This window comes from Macaca mulatta, chromosome 3 (assembly GCF_049350105.2).
Source record: "Macaca mulatta isolate MMU2019108-1 chromosome 3, T2T-MMU8v2.0, whole genome shotgun sequence".
NCBI lineage: Eukaryota > Metazoa > Chordata > Mammalia > Primates > Cercopithecidae > Macaca > Macaca mulatta.
The window spans coordinates 86,356,861-86,376,897 of record NC_133408.1 but is presented as its reverse complement, the minus strand read 5'-3'; the positions used below and the strand labels follow the sequence as shown (position 1 = coordinate 86,376,897).

Here is a 20,037-nt window from a genome sequence, read left to right as displayed (position 1 = left end):
GCAAAGAACAATGTGCCAAACTTGTCTCTCCTCTGTACCGTAAATATAACTCTACATTAATAAATAAAAATTTCAAGGTCAAATAATTAAAAAGAAAGTCCATTCCAGCCACTATAACGTGCAATGCACTGTTATTAAAAAGAGATCTTAATGAACATACTGCTGGTTCAAATAAGTACCTGAGAGCTATATGACCACATCTCACAGCATGTGACTGTGTTCTATCCCACTAACCTTTGTTTAAAGAGAGCTCAATGTATATGTCTCACATTTTAGAATTAAGAACAGAAGAGAAAAAAATAGAGAAAAGAGTGTACCTGAACCAAATGGCAGATGACAACTTGTTTTTAAATAACATATGTTTTAAATATTTTAATTCCATGAATACGCATTATATATTAAATTATTATTTTAGCGGAATTTTTTTGTCCTCCAAATGGAGTTCAAATAGTTCACACAAAGGTATCCTTGTTTCTGCAATGTCTAATAAATGAGAAAGAAATTTTCTTATCTTCTCCTGATTACTAGAGTTGGTAAGAAGGATAAAACCAGTAACTATTATATAAAATGTTTTAATATATAATGTATGTATTATATAAATATAAAATGTACTAACTATAAATGAATATAATATTCTATTTATAATTAATTACAAATTACAAATTATTTAATATAATAAAAATAAATATAACTCATTATTAGAATAACGAATATGCTATGTTCATCTTTACAATGTCCACAGAAATACCACCTTGATGAGGAAACAGCTGTCGCTGTCAGAAGATGTCCAGTTGCAATTCTTTTCCTGCCCTCTAGGTGCCATGTTGAACGGGGGATGGAGAGCTGCTCTCATTGGTTGGATTCTGTGACATCTGTTGGGGCTCTGTTTTCTAGACAGTTTCCTAAGTGGTCTGCATTAAGAAAGCACACAGATGCTGCCCTTTCCTTTCCTCTTCCCCTGAGATAACAAGTGGTTACCTCTGAGCAGCCACCCTTTTTCCCTTGGGTAGTCCTTTTTCCTCCAGTGCAGCAGGCCATGGCAGAGGCCAATCCAGCCAGGCCCAGAGGATCAAAGGAGTCTCTCTTTCCATCTCACTCTCCTGCTCCCTGTACCTGGAAGTGTGCATTCAGTCAGCCGTTCCATACACCAGTTGCAAGGTCTCGGGCTTAGGTTTGATTGTTGGGTGAACTAGATCTTTAAAAGCCTACTTTGCTCTCCAGCTACTTAAGCCCAGACAAAGAAGCAGCAGCACTATATCATTTCCTTTTTAACAGGAAAGTATACAGAAAGCATGTAGACTGGTGACTGTCACATAGTAAATTCTAGGTAAATGTTGGCCCCTAAAACCAACACCTTCATTCCTGCTGCTGCTGCCATTCCTAGAGCTCTGGGTTGGTTAAGGCCAAAGTCACCTGGTTTCCCTTGCCTTCTTGAGTACTGATTTCCCTCAAGGACCTGATAGGGAGTGCGTTGTTTATGGCCAGGTGAGTTCAGCTATGATGTCACTTCAGCATTACTTATGCACACCCATCTCATCTTTTCTCCTAACAAATAGATTAAGCGATCTGATTTGACCTTAGTTAAGATGATGGGATTTTTTTTCTCCAAAGTAAATTTAAGACCATAATAAATCGGTAGTTTTAGTTCAGCAACTTCACTGCCATGAGAAAAAAAAACAAAAACAAAACAAACAAACCAAAAACAAACCAAAAACTTTTGTCTTTAGAGATAGAGAAAACAAAAATTTTTAAGTTTGATTTGTGTAACTTTCCTCTCTATTTTCCACTAATTCTACTGATCCTATTTTCTGCAATTTGATGAATTACCAATTCCATCTCAAAAACAGTACTCAAAAAGGCAAAATAATATCCTTTCCAAAAGAAAATACAAGGCAAAATAGAAAAATATTGACACACAATAGTGGAGAAAGAATGGCTCCTCAAACAACTGAGTCTCTCTGTGATGAACTAACTGTGCCTGGAAAACTCCTGGGATAAGTGACATTTGTTTGTATAGGTGTTACATTTTCCAACAATGCAGAAACTTATCCATCATGATTTCCTTCAGCAGAAACTTTCGAGTCTGAGCCATAATACACATCAAGTGTAAGGAAAAATGACCCTAACATACATACAAGAGACTCAATTCGATCTGTTTATTTATAAACAAACCAGCTCATGCTTGCATCATTTACATGGAAATTTCAACAATTCAAGGTAAATAGCTACTTTAAAAGTCTCAGCAGTACTAAGGCAGAATCTGTTATTCAAGCAAGAACTTTCCCCTCAGCGGACTTCAGCTACTAGCTGGATATATTTAATTGAAAACATGAAGTTGGGTTCCAACTATTTAATCCTTGCTTAATCTTGGGTCTGGTGGCAGGTGTTACAGAGGTTATTTATACCAAAGATGGGAAGCACCTAGAATTCTGAGCCAAGAAGAGAGCAAGGCTACCTCAAGAATCAGAATAAATCTTTTATCGACAGCAGTCTCATCTTCTAGCTAGTATAAGGACTTTTTCTATTTTAGTATCATCATCATCCTCATCATAATTATTATTACTGTTAACTACTAACTAGACTGTTTTTTGAGTTATCCCTTGAACCTTGACATCTCACTCCTACTTCCCCTCGTTCTTTTACTCATCTTTATTTTAAATTATATAGAGATGTCCAATAAAGAACTATCATTAATGATTCAATAACTCTTCTCCAAAGTAAAATCTTCAAGGTTTGCTAGGGCCATTGGTCACACAAAGGTGAAAAAAGTGAGCCCTTTTGAAGTGGCAGGCTCTTTAGATGTAACTGGAAGTAGAGCTTGTAGGACTACTACATGTGACTAAGAGTTTATGTCCTAAGCACACTTCTCAATACTTCAGAAATTTATCCCCTTGGAGAGTGTTGACTTTTCAAAAAAATTTACATATGGAGAAGGAGTATATGTAGTGTACTATAAAGTATATGTAGCGATGGGGAACAATCTGTCTATATTATTCAACAGAAAACCAGCATCAACTTCTACATAAGTGGATAGGGGTCTTGTTATCACGGCCTTCGGGAACCTTACCCAAGACATAGAGAACAGCATCATGGAGGACTGAAAATGAATCTGGCCACTTAACAAGGAGCTACAAAGTCTGCTCCTGCAGTTCCTTCTTCAGAGAGAAAGCAAGTCTTCCAGTATCATAAAGGAGGAGAGATTCATTTGATTGGAAATGTCTAAATGATGTACGAGAATTACTTGTTCATATTACCCTTGGAAAACCTGTGTACAAGACCAAGGCCTTATCAAAAACAGCTTTTTGAGCCTCACTGTTTTCATCTGTCAAATGAGAAGCTTTGGAGTAGATGATCTCCATTCTACTCACAAGGTTTAAAGTCCCCTTTGTTCCTTAAATCCAATGATTTCTGTGATTCAAACCATTTTTCCCTGTCTGCCATTGCTTAGCTTTGACCATGTTATAAAGTCTGTTGCTCGAATACACTTTTGCTTAAAATTTAGTGACCCATCACTTGAGCATCCTACAAATGAGAACTCTTTTCTTTTTCCTTTCTCGAGAATAGCATCACAATCATTGCAGCAACTGATGTCCTCTCTGGGCCATTGTGGTCTTCAACTTTGATACTACTCCCAGGAGAAACGACAGGGCCTGGTTTTATGCTAATTGGATTTGGATGGTGATTGATTAGAAGAAAGTGGGACCATGTAGTCATGCAAAAGGTTCAGTACTGAGCCACAAGCTTCAACACTAAAGGAGGTTTTACCAGTTAGTTCACAGGTATTAGATGTTTTTATATTAACAACATTTCTCCCATCCAGGTTTGTGCATTTTATCTTTATTCTTTCAAATCCTGAAATTGCTTGGATAAGAGAGAAGGTTTATATATTATACACACACACAGACACACACACACACACACACACACACACATTTCTAAGAGCAGCCTGAACTTTTAGGGGAAATTGAAGAGGCTTTGTGTCAAGTACAGCTAAATCCAGCCTTTCCATATCAAACCTCTGCTAGAAAATTACTGTGCAGATGATAAGGCAGAAAGATATAATAAAAAGTGACTCTACTCAATTTACACTGCAATATTGGTATGACTGAATATTTTTCATTCAGGTGCCTGATAAAATCACTAAACTGTATTGCAGATAAATAAAGGAGGCTTCTGTCAAGAATAAACACCATTAATCATGAAGTCTTACCCTCTCAGAGCCTGTGCTATACATCTGCACAAATACACCAGCATAACCATCACACAACACATGCTTTCCCCCTTTATAAACTGTTCCAAGCTGAAGAAGTGCTCGTTTTTCATTTTGCAAGGTTTAGGCAGCAATAGCATTTTGAAAACATTCTCTTCACATTTTTAACTTTGCATTCTTGCAACTAGGTCCATTATTGTAACATTCAGGAAAATGGGGCTGGGCTCTCAGCATAAAAAGTCTTGACAATGGATCAATTTTTTGACCGAATACATACGCACACACACACATAATACATATGACATAGTATATATCCTCAACTCTAAGACATTACCTATATAAAGTTGCAAAATTGTTTTAGATACCACTAAAAATAGATAATGGTTCCCTATCACTTTTGGTTTTTACTTTACTTATTAAAAGAGCTCTTTTAGAAGTATTCGGACATAGATTTTTTAAACATATATCATTCCAGTACATGTACAAAAAAAGGGAAATACAAGCAAAATCACTTTATTAAAAGATACCTGGAACTTCCTCATGACTGCCACTTCACCAATAAGCACTCGTAAAACACTATAGATTGTAAACTACATCCCAACTTCAGAGACGTTAAAAAATGGAAAAAGGGATGCACTACTCAGAATAGATGATTTAAATATGGTGATAGATATGTAGTAGGCAATCCTGCCATTTGTCAAATACCTATGCTGTGACAGACACCGTGTTAAGTGCTATATATATATGCTCCTTTGCTGAATCCTTGATATAAAATGGCATTGAATGATGAAACGGGCTTGGACAGATTCAGTAATCTGACAGTAAACATCTGAGCTGAATTCAAACCCAGTCTATGCTTCAAAGTCTATGTTTTTAAACACACAAAAAAACTACCCCAAACCAGATACACATGTGCATGTTGCTTAAATACACTTATATTTTTAACATTATTGAGGCTTTTAATAGAAAAGGATGGTATGTTTATCTAGCTACCTTAACTTCCAAAGGGAACCTATTTAAATTGACGTTCAAATCGTAGTGCCATGACAGGTCACACTGGTGGCTGCAGTATATACAAAGTGTCACTTGGAGAGTATAAAGAGTAATGAGGGAGGTATGACCAGCATTCAGGCAAGACTTTTTCAGCAGAGCTTCACATAAGGAAAGAGCAGGCAAGAAACTTTATGGTTTAGGGGGGAAAAATGGCGTGTGGGCATGCATGTGTTAGGGCCACAATATTTTCATGGACTCCCCTTGTAAGTGTCCATGCACTAGGAAAAAACAACGAACAAATTTAAATTTTTCCATAATCATGAGATGTTAAGAACTAGAAAGGATCTTAAAAATTATTTAATCCAACTACTTTATTTTGTACATGAAAACAAGGTCTGCAGAGGTGAGGTAAAGTGCTCGAGAATCTGGTTAAGGTGTGGTAGAGTTGAGAATGGAACCTCACTGAGGTCCACATTTATTATTAAAACAGATGATTAACTAGTTTTAGGAAGAGGACCATCAGAAGCCATGTGCCAACAGCACTATGTTTGAGTTCTCTGGAATTACACTTTGAAACCCAACCAAATAGCATTGTCATGGGTGAATGTAACCAACATATTATTGGGTGGGGAAGGGATGTGCTCAAAGGAACTATTCAACAAAGCCATAATCCAGTCATACTCATGAGGGATGTTTAGTTGTGTTACACAGGAAGTATTATGGAAGCTGCATTTCATCTCACTGGGGGTTCTGTTTGCAGAGCCCACTCCAAGCAGGAAGTGCCTCTTCTGGCCAAAAGAGGTTTAACTCCCAACTTCCTGATAAATCCTCCCTCTATGAAGAAGCATCTTGATCCTGCACACTGAAGTGTTTATTTACTAAATGGAACACTGGCAGAGAACCTCACAACAAAGTCTGTGCCCCAGTGATGCACAGCCATATTGGGGGCTCACAGAGGTCAGACGCCAAGAGCCTCATTCAAGCCAGGCCCAGCAAGAAAAGAAGAGAATACCAATGAAACCAGGCCCTGGCCACACTGCTTGGTACTTCCCCAGTTCTTTAAGGAAGAGTGTCTGTGTTAAAAATAAGTATTTATACTGTATCATTTTCATCACTGTGTGTTCAATCATTCCTGACAAACTTTTTTGTCCTCTTTTTTATTATTTTTATTTTATAAAACTTATAATTTATTATTGAAATTATTATTTTAGTATTAATTAAATATTATTATTTAATATTTTAAAATCATTATTAAAACTACTCCCAGGTACACTATCAATAAATGCAGACCCCTGGTTAGCTACAATGCACCCCACCTGCTTGTTAAGAGTAGAAATTCTCATGTACAAAAAAGCAAGTAAAAACTGAACGTACCCTTTATAAGAATTTTGCTTTTAAGACAGCTGAATTTTGTCAAGCTATATCACAATGTTTTACCAATATCTACATTGAGGGCATAATGCACTAAAGAATAAAATATTTACTCTTTGTTAACAGAGTTAGAAAACATAGTTCATAAGTTTACCAGCTGTTCATTTCTGTCCCAGTCATAAACCATGCTTCAAAAAATAACATATGTATAAGAAAATGTAATGGTTATAATAAGATACTCGAATAATTTTGTTTTTGTTTTTCATTATTTCTATACATGTGGCAATCCATTTTATGCAAATTATCATGAAATTTTTTAGATATGTAAATTTAACTCAAATGGAGCTGGTGGGCTCCCCTCTCACCCTACACGGGATAATTTATGTTACTAACTTGGGCTTGAGTGTAACACCTGAACTACCCTCCTTCAATAGCCTTATTCACACTGAAAGAAAACCAAATGACTTAGTAGCCTCCTTCACCGATTTTAAGGCTAGTAATGATTCAAGAGTAGCCATGTTATTAAACTAGAATGAAGCACTACTCTCCTCACTAATGAGGTTAAAAAATGTCTTTAGGTCTCCACGTTAGGGGCACTTAGCAAGCACTCTGTTTGGCAGAGACCCACAGCGGATCGAAGCCATGGACTAATCACACAGGCCGGAATCAAATGGACTGGAAGAATTAGGAGACTTGTGGCTCGGAGGAATGTAATTCATGCAGAAAAGCGTTGTCAGAGCAAGGCCAGGGAACCTCATGGGAAGAAAGCAAAATAAACAGTTCAACAAAGAAAACAAAGAAGGGCCAATAGGCTTTTCTAAAGCTTGAGTACACTGAGACTTCAGTGGGTGCCTAGGACAAAGACCTCATCAAAGGACACCCTTGCAAAGCAAACAGACCAAGGAAGGATGTTTCTCTCCAATACACTCGGGGGAAGGGGGTGGACTCTAATTTTCACTCCTTCCAATTCAACTTCCACAACTCCCAACTTCCAACTCAACTCCCTCCTCCAACAAACACAGAAACCACCACCAATAATAACCTAAGTAACTAAAAAGTCCTGTTTGTCTCAGTTAAAAGATGGGGAAAGGTGGGGAGGTTAACACAAATTAAATATGGTGCAGTGCATCTCTGGATCGCACTTCAGATCACGAAAAGGCCTTTGGAAGTGTACCCACCTCCTGGGTCAGATCCCCACAGCCTGCTCCCCACATTCCAGAGGATGAAGAGAGACTCCAGAAGTGCTCAAGGATTTAAACTTGGAAAATTCTCTGTCACATATAGTATACAACATCCACAACCGTGCAGCTATTCAATTGCGAGAATGGAGTCTAGCATGGCTTTCTGAAGAAGGCTGCACCTCTGCTCACAGCTCCAGCCTCACTCTTCTGTTTCCAGTGGACTTTTGACTTGGACTATTCTTCCCTCAATCCAATGACTACATGTATCACTGCAGCTCTGAAATGACTTTGATCATTAAAACAAGATTAAAATACTTGAGGCTGACCTTCTTTTCCCCCTCTTGACTACTTCCTTTAAGATGGAAGACCATGCTGTCTTTGGCTGACTAATCCCAAGGACAGGCTTAGAGTACTACAAGGAACACAGACAGAAGTGAGCACTGTATGGGCACATACGCGTATATAGTAACATAGTGAAGATATATTTAAAAAACATAAAATACTTACTTTAAATAAATCAGTACAACATGGCAGGTAATAAAAGTATTAACATAATCCAACGTAATTCTACTATTTATCTGTTATATCCCTGGCAAATAGCATATGAAAAATCAGAGTCGCCTTTAGGGGTCTGATTGCTCATGTTACTGACTTAGAATTCTAACTTTGTTCCCGAAAACTTTCCCTGGTGTGCGCAGTGTATGTTGATGACAATGGGTGCTGGGAATACGGAGATTTTACTCTGTGGGGGAACCAGAGATTACTTTGAACAGAGGCAAGAAGCATTTTAGTAAACTGGGAATGTTTATTTTCATGCTGTCTTAAAAACGTAAAGCATATTCTAGCAACATGGTTTGGTGATTTGTTTTGTAAATGAGGCAATTCATTTAACTCCTAGAGTTTCCCTCTCCTTCCACCCCATCAGATGATAGAGATACTATTCACTTATGGTGAACTTGGCAGTATTTGGATACTATTTGAATGTATTCAGAAGAATATTGGCAGTTTTCCTGTTTCACATGTAACTTGTTCCTAGGTTATGAAAGACATATTAACCTTGTCAGGCCTGAGGGAATCATTTACTGTGCCCAGTTAACCTAAGTCCCTTAGGCTGGGCGCTGGCTACCTAGGCCATACTAGACTTGGCCATGGTATGCACAGAGCTCCTTAGGAACAATTTACAGGTGCTTCCAGGCAATGAGGGACCCTGTATGGGAGAACCTTAAAAAAAAAAAAAAAAAAGAAAAGCCTTAAAAAAAGAGAATGCCTTCAAGGGCAACTGTACACACAATTCACACAATTCATTTTGATATTAGTTCAGATTTTCAGTCTGGGGCTGGGCTTCTATTCCCTCTAAGAGTCCCAACTGAGAACTTGCTTTTAGTGAATCTGTAACCTCCCTGTATTGCGTAAGAAAGTTTTGAATATCTGTCACTTATAAACGTGTGAGATGCTGCATATGCCAAAATATTAGGTGATGGGATTTTAGAAAACCTATGGCTTTGGGTCACAGACTCTCACTTTTATCTTTATTGGAAATGCACTCACATGCTCTAAGGCAGTTCCTGCCACTCTGACTATTCTCCCTGCATTATTTTCTTCCTGCACACGCGCGTAGACACACATAAAAGAGGCAGAGTATATTTCTAGCATCGCACTTGATGTTTTTCAATACAGAGTTGTAAAAATTGAGGCATCGTCATCAAATTAGCTAGGTCAGCACTGGAGGTAAACACAGGCCAGTAAGTCATGTAACGTGTTAATTTTTACTGAAGTGTAACAAAATCATGCCCATTTCTGCTCTGGTCTGCTTTTACAAAGTCCACATCAAAACTGAAAGTGGCCAAGATTGTATTTTTCAAATTTGTTTCAGTATAGCTATCTGCAAAAACATCCCTACTTTTTCTCAGAACTCCGAGGATGAGTTTCAAAATCCACCTTTCTCCTCCTATTTCCTTTTAGTGTGCTTAGTTTGCTTGGACCACTGAAGATGCAAAAATCTCGCTAATCTGTTACTTCATATTCAGAAAGTTAGCAAGCAGGTTCCTGGAAACATATCTGCTAACATTTATTTTCTGATGTATGATTTTCCCTAGGGCAGGGATGGGGATGCCACAATAACAATGAGTGACAGGCAGCCCTGTGTCACTGGCCTTTGTTCCCCCGAGGAAAGGTCTGAAATGAACTCAGCTTGCAGTGTGGCTATAGGAAATGGCATGTCTTTGTTTAGGTGAAAAAAGTGGGGCTCTGTTACCTAAGTGAGGGAGAGACGGCCCACATAGGAAAGGCTGCAGGCAGCTTCAGTTTGGGCAGTATTCATCATATAAAACTAACCTCAAAGTGTCTTTCCATCGGGACAAATTCTGTTAAAGTTCAATTTTCTCAAACACATATTTAAAAAAAAAATAAAATGACGACAGTAAATTTCTGTTTTCTTTGAAGCCAGGCTTAACATGAGTGGAAGCATTGTACTCAAAGAAAAAAGTCTGTTACAGCTCAGTACCTCCCAGGCCCCCGCAACAGGTTTGACAGCAGCCTCTATAGAGTCGGCGGCTTCCGGTTCAGTGAACGTGAATGCCTCAGTCAATATCTGCTCCTGGACCGTGCTGCTGAGCGCAGCACAAAGAACACAGGAATTTTATCCAAGAAGCTGAGGCTCAGACTCTCTGAATATACACTATAATTAGGGCCTGCTTTCTCTGCAACTGAGGACCGAATTCAATATTTCAGTCATTAGAAATACTGCAAAACAGAAAGGAGTATATGCCCTTTGAGTACAATTTATCTGTTTTGTAGTTGTTTCTTAACGCAAAGTAAAAGTGTGTATCGGTGGATCTGGATTTATGTGCCCGCTCATCAGAATTTTAAAAGTTTAGGAATTGAAACTCAACCATCTTTTCCTAACTATGAGGAAACTACGTATGTAGGCGTCCTAAGACAGTTTTGAAAATTAGGCAGGCCTTAAACTTTTTCAGTTAATCACGAGAAATGATAACCAAATAATAAGACATTTATTTTTTGATTTGACATGATATGCAGTGAAAAATGTGAAGAACAGCAGTAGAAAAGCATAAAAGTAGAAAACATGACATATGACATTGCTCATAAAAAAGAGAAAAATAAATAAGAGAAAGAAGTACAGAGTGAGGATGGAGGGGGGTGTTATTTTAGACCAAGGGTTGGCAAACTATCTTTCAGGCATTCCAGGTCATATTCTCTGTCACAGTTACTCAACTCTGCCCTTGTATTGCTAAAGCTGCCACAGATAATACTAAATAAGGAATGTCACTGTGTTCCAATAAAACTTTATTGACAAAAACAGGCCATGAACCGTATTTGGCTCAGAGGCCATAGTTTGCCAATCCCTCTTTTAAATGGTTGTTTCTAGAAGACCTCTCTGAGAAGCAGAAACTGAGCAGGGAAATGTATGAAGGGAGTAGGCAAGTCATAGGTATCTGAAGGAAGAAGGCTCCAGGCAGATACACATTGTGATCTAACATGGCTTCCCCTCTATTGGGTTTACCACTATAATCACTAATTATTATCTACCCATGTTCTAAAAGAGTCTTCTCCAATGTGATTAAGTATTGGTCAATACTCTACCCAGCTGATGAATCACAATTTACCAAACCACTCCTGTGGCTGAATATGTAAACCATTCTGTTGTTTAGTGTCATACATTCTACAGTACCAAAGACTGATAAGCATCTCATTTTTGGGTTACTTGACAGGCATATTAGGTCAAAGGGCCTGAACGTGGCTTTTTATGGCTCTTCCCACACTGCTGTATTTCTACCTTCGGAATCTGCAGAAGACGATGACAGCCAGTAACACTGAAAACTTCCTATTAGGTGCTGTTAGAAATAGTTGTGCTCATCCAGGAAGTAGAACTACAGCAGCCAAGTCTGTGGTCTTCATTTTCTCTGGCAAGGCATGGAAGTCCGGAGCAAGGGGTGTGGAGTCTGACGAATGGGTTAACACAATGGCACTACCTACTTGTAAGCTGGGTAACTTCTCTGTGTCAAGGTGTCCATATCTTTAAAATGAGACTAATAACTCCAGCACAGAGTCGTTATAAATATTATAGGAGATGACTACATAATGTCTTTAATATTGTGCTTAGCCTATAGTAAATACTCAAAAATGTCAGCTATGGTCATGATTATATATTTTTTCAACTGAATTGTCTATTCATCTCTTTTTTGCCCTTATCTTTGATATTGCTATGGTCTTCTTAAATTGTTAATTTAAGATGGCTAATTTCATTCATTTTATTTCCATGTGTAGGGTCAGGAAAGCATCAACACATTAAATAGTACTCAGTCATATAAGGGGACCAGTAACTGCTTTAATATCAGGAAATTCGTTTGACAGTGGAGAGCATCTGACGTGGCAATAGCTACTATTAATAGAATCTCTTCTATTAAAAGTAGTCACTAAGCTTTCGTTTTTTGAATCCTAGCTTATTGGCATTAGGTGACACACTCAAACAAAAACAAAAGAAAAATGATGGTAATAGCAGTGACCTATTATTTTTATCATCATTAAAAATAATATTTATTTAGGAGCTACCATATGTAGAGCATGGGCTCAGCCTAGCAAACGCAAAGAAACACACAGATAGTCTTCACCCTGAGAGATGTAATTATAATTTAGTTCACGTTTTCTTTTTCTTTTGGGGGGGAGGGTGGGAAGTGTGTTAGGGTTTGCTACAGGATTTGCTAGAGTTTGCAATTTGATATGTCATTACACTTTACCAGTCTGAATAATGGTTATGGTAAAGCACAAACACTGGGGGGAAAAAGAACTTTCCTTTGTTAATTTTAAGTTACACTATTAAAGTATTCCAAACTAGTTATGCTCCCAAATATAATTATAAGATTTTGCTAAATCTCCATATTTTACTGGAAACTTCCCTGAGAATGCAACAAATGAAATCACTATTACCTGCACAGGCCCAATATCGTGTTTTAAGTAAGTAGCTAGACTGAAGAGGCTCCTTTGGGATAAGTATGTGAGCTCTCAGTAAAGATAATACCAGGACAAGCAATGTGCTAAATTTGGGGGAGGGGAACTCAGTAGTAGCCCTGGTCATCTACTTACTATTTCCTTCTCTAAGCTTTTACCATAATGATATCTTTTCTTAGAGCTTTTTCTCTCTGGAAAGAAATGTATTTATTCATATGCCAAACTTGCCTCTCATCTCCCTGCTCTCATCCCTAACAGGCAGCCATAATTACGGGGGCGAGGCCTTACCTATTTCCAGTGCACTCTATTTCACAGCTGATATTAATGATCTTCATGTACAGAGTCCTTTCCCCAAGGTGAAGGGAGGTGGGCCACTTTTAGTGGGAAGAACAGCTCTCCTTTCTTAGGTGGAACGATTCCAGAGAGTGTCAGGCAGCCTTGGAAAGAGCCACATTGACTCAACAAAGAAAAAAAAAAAAAGGCTGACGTACGGAACAGAACGTGAGTGCTCATTTTCCCTAAGACAGAAAAGCTGGTTTTTGAAAGTGGATTAGTAAAGTGGATGGTGAAATGCAACAGCCTCTATGTGAGCTGGCTTGGGGTGCAGTACTCCACGGCACAAAGCAAGAGCAGCTCACAGCTCGACTGGCAAGAAGATCGGTGGGGCTTAATTATTGCAATGGATTAGTAACCAAGGACCCAGCTTTGGAAAATGAATTGCAGATCTCAGTATGAAACATAAAGACAGTTCGAAATTCAATTCATACTGGTCCATAAATTAGAAAACCTTGGCTCAGAAAGGTTGTACGTAAGGGCTAAATTTCTTTTTCCCAAGAAAAATCCAAAATGAATGAAATCAAATTGGAATTTAAAGCTACTTTATAATTTGGATTTCTACAAATACACCATGCCTACTTTTAAAAAGGAAGCATGCTTAATTGAGTTCTAACACTAAAAAACAAAAAACGCACCCTCAAAATGCAAGAGAGAAAGTACTTTAATTATTACTGCAGAAAGTAGTCACTGGACAATGCAATTGTATTCTGGGGTAGGAGGCTGTAATATACCAATTGCCTACATTCCCAAGCGAAATTTTAAAAATTAGTACTTATTTTTAGCCTAGCAGGCATCATTTGTTCCCATAAAATAGAATAGTGTCTCCTCAGTTAGGGAAGGAAAAGCCCTGATGTCAACAATGCAAGGCAGGAAATACAGAGGAGACCAAGAAGTAAAAATATATACATAAAATACGACTATGTGTGTAGAGATTCAGGTTTTTTCATTAGTGCACAAAATAATCTCAGTAATAAAGTAGACTCACTCTGATGTTTTTTCTAAAACATTATACTTCTTGCAATCTAGCTTAATAAGTCTCTCAAAGGATTTCAGAGAGAGGGAGAGAGAGAGCAACATTCCAGTTGTTTATGGGGCCTAAGACCTGGTGAATTCAGTGGAGAATAACTTTGCTTCCGAAACGGAAAGATTCCTCATATCCAGTGTTTCTTAATTTTCAAATTACTTGAATTAAACAAACGCAATGCAGGAATTGTACATTTTATAACAACCTTTACGTGACAACTCAGAGAAGACTACTACTTATATTCCAGGTCCTACTTAGAAGTTCTGAGTCTAAATTCATGATTTTAAGTTAAGAAACAAAATGCCAATAAAGTATAAATTATTTCTAGTGCTGTATTTGAATTCATTCAAGTTTCTGTACTCCTTCTACACTGCCTAACCATAAACTGTGGGTAACACTGTAAGAATAAGCAGGGCAAGCTGAAGGCATTCCATTTAACAAACTGGGTTCTTTAACACAGACTGACGTATTTCCGTACATATTTATAAGGCTTAGTGGTTATTATTAGTCTGTAATTGCAGTTGTTCTAACACCTAATAAGCCATGGTTGGAAAAACAAAGGCAGGTTAATTTGTGATTTCCTCTACTCATTCAGAGGCAAATTAAGTGTCAAACAGCTAATACGAAACATATTTCATTTTATGAGATTTTAATTTAATTCTGCACCATATCGTTGATGCCTTAATATAGGGTGGTTTATCTAAAAAGAGGAGCAATTTATAAACCTCTTTCAATAGAATCTTTAATGATAGGATATGATAGCATAATTATAGAAGCGCCTGCTCTTCTTCTAAACAGAGATCTGTCGGCATTTCCATCAACAGAAATACTTGTTTTTAGGAGACTCGTAATTTAGTTCTTAAAGCTGGCACCAGAAGAACAATTGGGTGTACAAAATGAGAATATCTCCAAATTTTGTCCTCTTATAATTAAAAATATTTATTGCAAAAGTTTAGTACAGTTCACTTGATCTCATTTTCCATAAGACAATTATATAGCAAACAGTTTGGAATTCAAGTTTTGGATGAAATGATTTTACTTTCCTAGGTAACTGATTCACCCCTCAGCAAATACATGCTTTCAAGATTTCTATAACCAAGCCACATTTGCCTCGATTAGCCTCCACTTTCAAGGTGATCACAGGAGTCTACTTCTGAGTCTACCTCAGAAGGTGCAAGAGCAACCCAGGGACTCACAACTGAGCAAGGGCAGAATAGAAACTCCCAGTATTTTTCATGCCCCCCCACTGCCTGGAATGCCCACTTTCAGCATTTGTTTAGAGCTCTGTGCTTTTCAGAGTGCTTACATGAACATTATTTCATTGAACTCTCCCTGTGATCTGAAGAGCTGGGAACAGCAGACAGCTTCATCTCCATATAATGAAACCAACACATGCAAAGGTCAGTGGCCAGAGTCCACAGCACAAGTGAGTGGCAACACAAGAACAGGAATTCGAGCTCTCTGACTGCTCCTCCACCGTCTCTCAGACTGGGCCAATGTGAGTGTCCACTGAGCATCTTTTACAAAGTGCCTGACCAAGTGCTGGGCACTGCCTACGAAACTAGCAGGGAGCAGTGACTGTTAACAGTAAATCACCAAGTAAGAGGAAAAGCATCACAATAAAGCTACACGCAAGGTGCTACAAAAACAGTCTCTGGGACGGCCCTTAAATTAGGGGCCTTGAGGATGAGTATAAGCAGGAGTTCACCATGCAGAGAGGGAAGGCCAATGAGACCAATGCAGAGAGAATGTCGGTCACAAATACACAGGTGCGTGACATGCTCCAGCTTTCTGGGGCCCACTTCATAAGCATAGTATCCACCCAGGGCCCTGCCAGGACGCATCAAAACCAGGCAGTCCCAGGAGGCCACAAACCCATAAGCTCACCATTCTCTGTGCCCGCAGCAATGATATTCCCTCTTGGAATCTTCCAGGACTTCTCTTTTGAGGCTCAGGATTATCTATCGGCTTTATATTATCAATCTTTTTGATAATTATACATTTAGGCTGTTAGAGAACGATTTAGTCAGATGCTACTAAAGTATCCAAAGCTTGGCTATAAAAAGCAGGAAGAACTAAAATCCAAAGAAAACCCAGCTCAACAGTACACCTGAAATGTGACTCCCCCAAATCTGCCTATGAGGATGGTCCAGAAGTGACCCATCTTGTCTTGTGATGTTATCACCATGGGCCAATGCAGGTCAGTAAGCAGGGCCTAGAACACACAGTGGGGGCTAGAGGAGGGCTTACTGTTATATTCTGCCATAGAACAGAGACTTGGGATTTTTACTGATATTTGCATTTATTTACAAGGCAAACTATAATGAATGCAGAGGAGTAATATAAACTCGTTTTTAAAAATTGCTCTAGAACATCATTTCTGAAAGAATGAAGAACTCCAAAATTCCATAGAAAATCTGACCTAAATTAACTACATCACAAAGGCTCCAGTCTGGGAGGAATTAGCGATCCATGTCTCCAAGGCCTATCTGGTCCTTGCATGCGCTGAACCATGGGGCAGATCCGCATCTGAGATCCATGTGGTCACATCTGTACCATAAAACTTCTGTATAACGGGGTGAATTACATGTCATGTTTCAGGCTGAACTAGGAATTTCCTTCCCTTTGTATAGGGAATTTTAAATTGGCCTCCTGGTTTCATTAGAGGGTATTTTTAGCAGGCTTCAGAACCCTGTAAATACTTACTTGTGTTCCAGTGAAAAGTCAAAGAATAAGTCACAAGTTTCTGCATTCTCTCTCTATAAATACCCACTTCTCCTTTAATGCTTATAGAAGTCTGCAACACAGATTTATTACTTACCTCCAGGCAAATCTGCTCTGAAATTACAATTCAGTAATGGGAGATGGATCCAAAAAACTGTTGGTAAAATATTATATGTGTACTTGGGCATGTAGTTAGGATTGTTAATATCAATTAATTCTGTTCACAGAGGAGGACTTGTTTTAAAACAACTTCATTTTTCTTTGGCATAATATGTAATTACACAGCTGTAACTAATAGCCATGGAGATGCAATCTACCATCTGAATAACCAGCATTATTCTTCAAAGTATTATTTGTGCTTTTCTAACTTTACTGTCTCCAAATAAAGGGTGATTATTAGATATGACTAAATGTATATATCAAGCCCGTTAGCAAGGGACAGCCCATCCCAGAGAGTGGCTCCCATTATTATAGTACATGACAGTTTCCTGGACAGTACTACAAAAGAATACTGTTTTACTTTGCAACTCCACCATCCTTTATTTCCTCCAAACCAAGTTAGATGGTATTTATTTCCAAGAGATTTCCTTTTTCCATTTCTAATGTATGTTATCACTAGCATTCTTTCCTTTTATCTTTCTGTAAACCATGTGCTCGATCACATTTGCCATTTTGTTTGGGTGACATTCCCATCAATCAAGTGACTTTTGGTGTACTTACATAGGGGCTATGAAAATTTACCATAAAAATTTCATTACAATTCCTTGTGATCCCCAGAACAGGACTTTCGTGTTACAGAAATTTGAACATAAAAAACTTCAAACCTAATGTCGACCAAATACATATTCTGAGTGGTAACTTTCCATTAGGCTTTTACTTTTTAATTTAGTATTTACAGCCCACAGAACACACGTCAGCAAAATATATAGGAAATACTTGTCGACTACCTACTGTGACAGGCATTCCTCAGGAAACAGCAGGGATTTGCTTCAGTGAATCCACGAACAGATAGGCTTGCTATATTTCAAAAGTAAATCTTACACTTCTATCACATCTTCAAAGCCCAGTGGTCGTGCCATTAACAAAAAGTCCTGAGATGGTAAAAGCCAGTATCTCGTTCCATTTCATTAACAAGGAAAGTGTTAATACTTACATATGCAATGGAGGAATCGGAGACGGATCGTAATGGTAACGGCCCTCATGATGTCTGGCATCAATTGGTACAGGAGGATGGAAGGCAGGGAAAAGATGAGGAGGGTCTGAAAAAAAGAGGGAGCCCAATCTATATCAAATGAACACTTTCAAATAGCATTCCGATTCACAAAGCAACACTGCTATACTATTGTATCTTCACTACTTACACTTAATCTAAGAATTTGTAGAAGAACTCTTTAAGGTTAGTTAAGAGGTTCTGTGAGGTACTGTAGCAGTATGACTAAGTAAGTAGTGCCTGCACCTACCTGAGAAGGTAAAGCCTGGGATTGACTGCAGCTCAAACCCAGACAGGAAAGCAAGAAAGAGAGGAACAACACAGGCTCCCTATCTTGAAAGATAGGCTGACCAGAGGAGAAGGGCTGAAGGGAGCCACTAAGCCAAGGGGAACAGATTAGAACACACTTATTTGAAAATAAAACTACATTGTCAAGTTAAGTTTTAAACAAAGACACTGTAATACAAATACTAGTTTCATTTTTCTCACGTTCACCATACTTTTAAGAGTGGAAAGGCTCTCTAGAATCTGTGGCTAATATATACACACATGCATATGTTTCATTTTTTAAAATTAAGTACATATTCCCCTCCTTCTTGGCCTGGGCTAGGCCTCCATAGTCCCCACACAAAGGCAGCAAATCTATGTCCTGTCCAGAGAAATACTGTGCAGCCTGCCTGGAAGAGATAAAGCTGACCCACTCACACTCAACAGCGAGAGATCTAGAGCCAAACTCAGGGAATTCCTCCCAAGGTAGTGTTAACATTCATCTTGGACCCAGGTCCCCTCCTGCTTCCGCCTTTCCCCAGTCCAACGCTCTGGGTTCCTGAGCTGCTGGGTGTGTGCCCTTCCTTAAAAATAGCTCTCCCACCCCACTTATTCCTAGTAACTTACACCCATTGTCTCTGAAAATAAACTTTTATTAAAAAAAAAAATAGTGATTCACTGTAAAAACTGAAGAGAGTTTTAACAGATTTTATAATTAGAAGCATGACTGATGAGTCAAGGTTTTCCCAAGTTTCAAGAAGCAAAATGAAGGGGTCCAAAACCCGGAGGTTTGACTCCATCTATGGCTATGAGACTAAACACGACAGCAAATTCTTCAAATGTGACAGGTCCACACTGGTCATGCTGGGAGCCTGCCCAGAGCCAACGCTGCTGAGGATTGATGTGTACACCAACAAGCCTCAGAACGGCTTCCAGTTATTTCGCCCTGGTGCTGAGGGTAGCAGTCTCTAAAGGCAATTCCAAAGGGGGCCCTCTCTCCGCGGACAGGTTCTGATTGACCACCTAAGAATGCACAGAGCATCCCCACGGGGTGCGGGAGGCTGCGAGGCCATGCCAAATACACAGATTAAGAGGTGGCTGCACCCCCTGAAGTCGGCTGCATCGCCTGAGGTCGGCAACACCACCGTCCCAATTGGGTAGAAGTGGATGATTATTAGATGTGTGTAATGTTGAATTCAGGTGGTTTTGATTTTCTTCCCTATCCATTTCTCTATTTTCCAAATTTTCTTCAACAAGCAACTACTAGAATATAAGCACAACAAACCTGTTTTTAAAGTTATAGTACATTACTTCCCTTGTTTTGATTTTGTCCCTGCTGCCTTCAAGAATCTAAGACTCTGTTTACGAAGAAAAAAATCCAGTAAGAGTAAAAAACGATGAGCATAGCATTCATAGAAGCTCTGTGGTCTACCAGGGAAGGACCTGAAGCTGTAATTCTATAGTTTACCACCAGATCTAGAATCTAGAAAACTTCCCAGAGGACTGTTTTACTGAAAATGTCAGTGACTCACTGTACTTTGTCACCGTCATTTCTGTGACCGTTGATTTGCTAAGTTTGAAAGTTTAAGTTGAATGTTTATTCAGCAATGTTGGCAGCTTCATTGCTGCACATAGCTCAGCCATCTTGACAATAAAAAGTCACCCTCTGTAGAGCCCAACATTCTATCTCATTTAACCATTTTCAAAGGAAATTGTGCATCCTTCTTAAAACAACATAAAATCAAGTGGGGTC

The 20,037-nt window shown here is 38.7% G+C and overlaps 1 protein-coding gene across 5 annotated transcripts in view; it reads right to left on the bottom strand.

Moving 5' to 3' along the window:
- Window positions 1–20,037, bottom strand: part of GLI3 (GLI family zinc finger 3) — a 278,995-nt gene that overhangs the window by 96,891 nt on the left and 162,067 nt on the right. For 4 of the 5 annotated variants that reach the window (XM_077997988.1, XM_077997987.1, XM_015133673.3 and 1 more), the window contains one exon: window positions 17,961–18,066. In XM_077997988.1, coding sequence (XP_077854114.1) covers window positions 17,961–18,066 — 106 coding nt within the window. Of the gene's footprint in view, window positions 1–13,011; window positions 14,388–17,960; window positions 18,067–20,037 lie in introns of those variants that run through there. The other variant, XM_077997989.1, reaches the window with a different exon arrangement.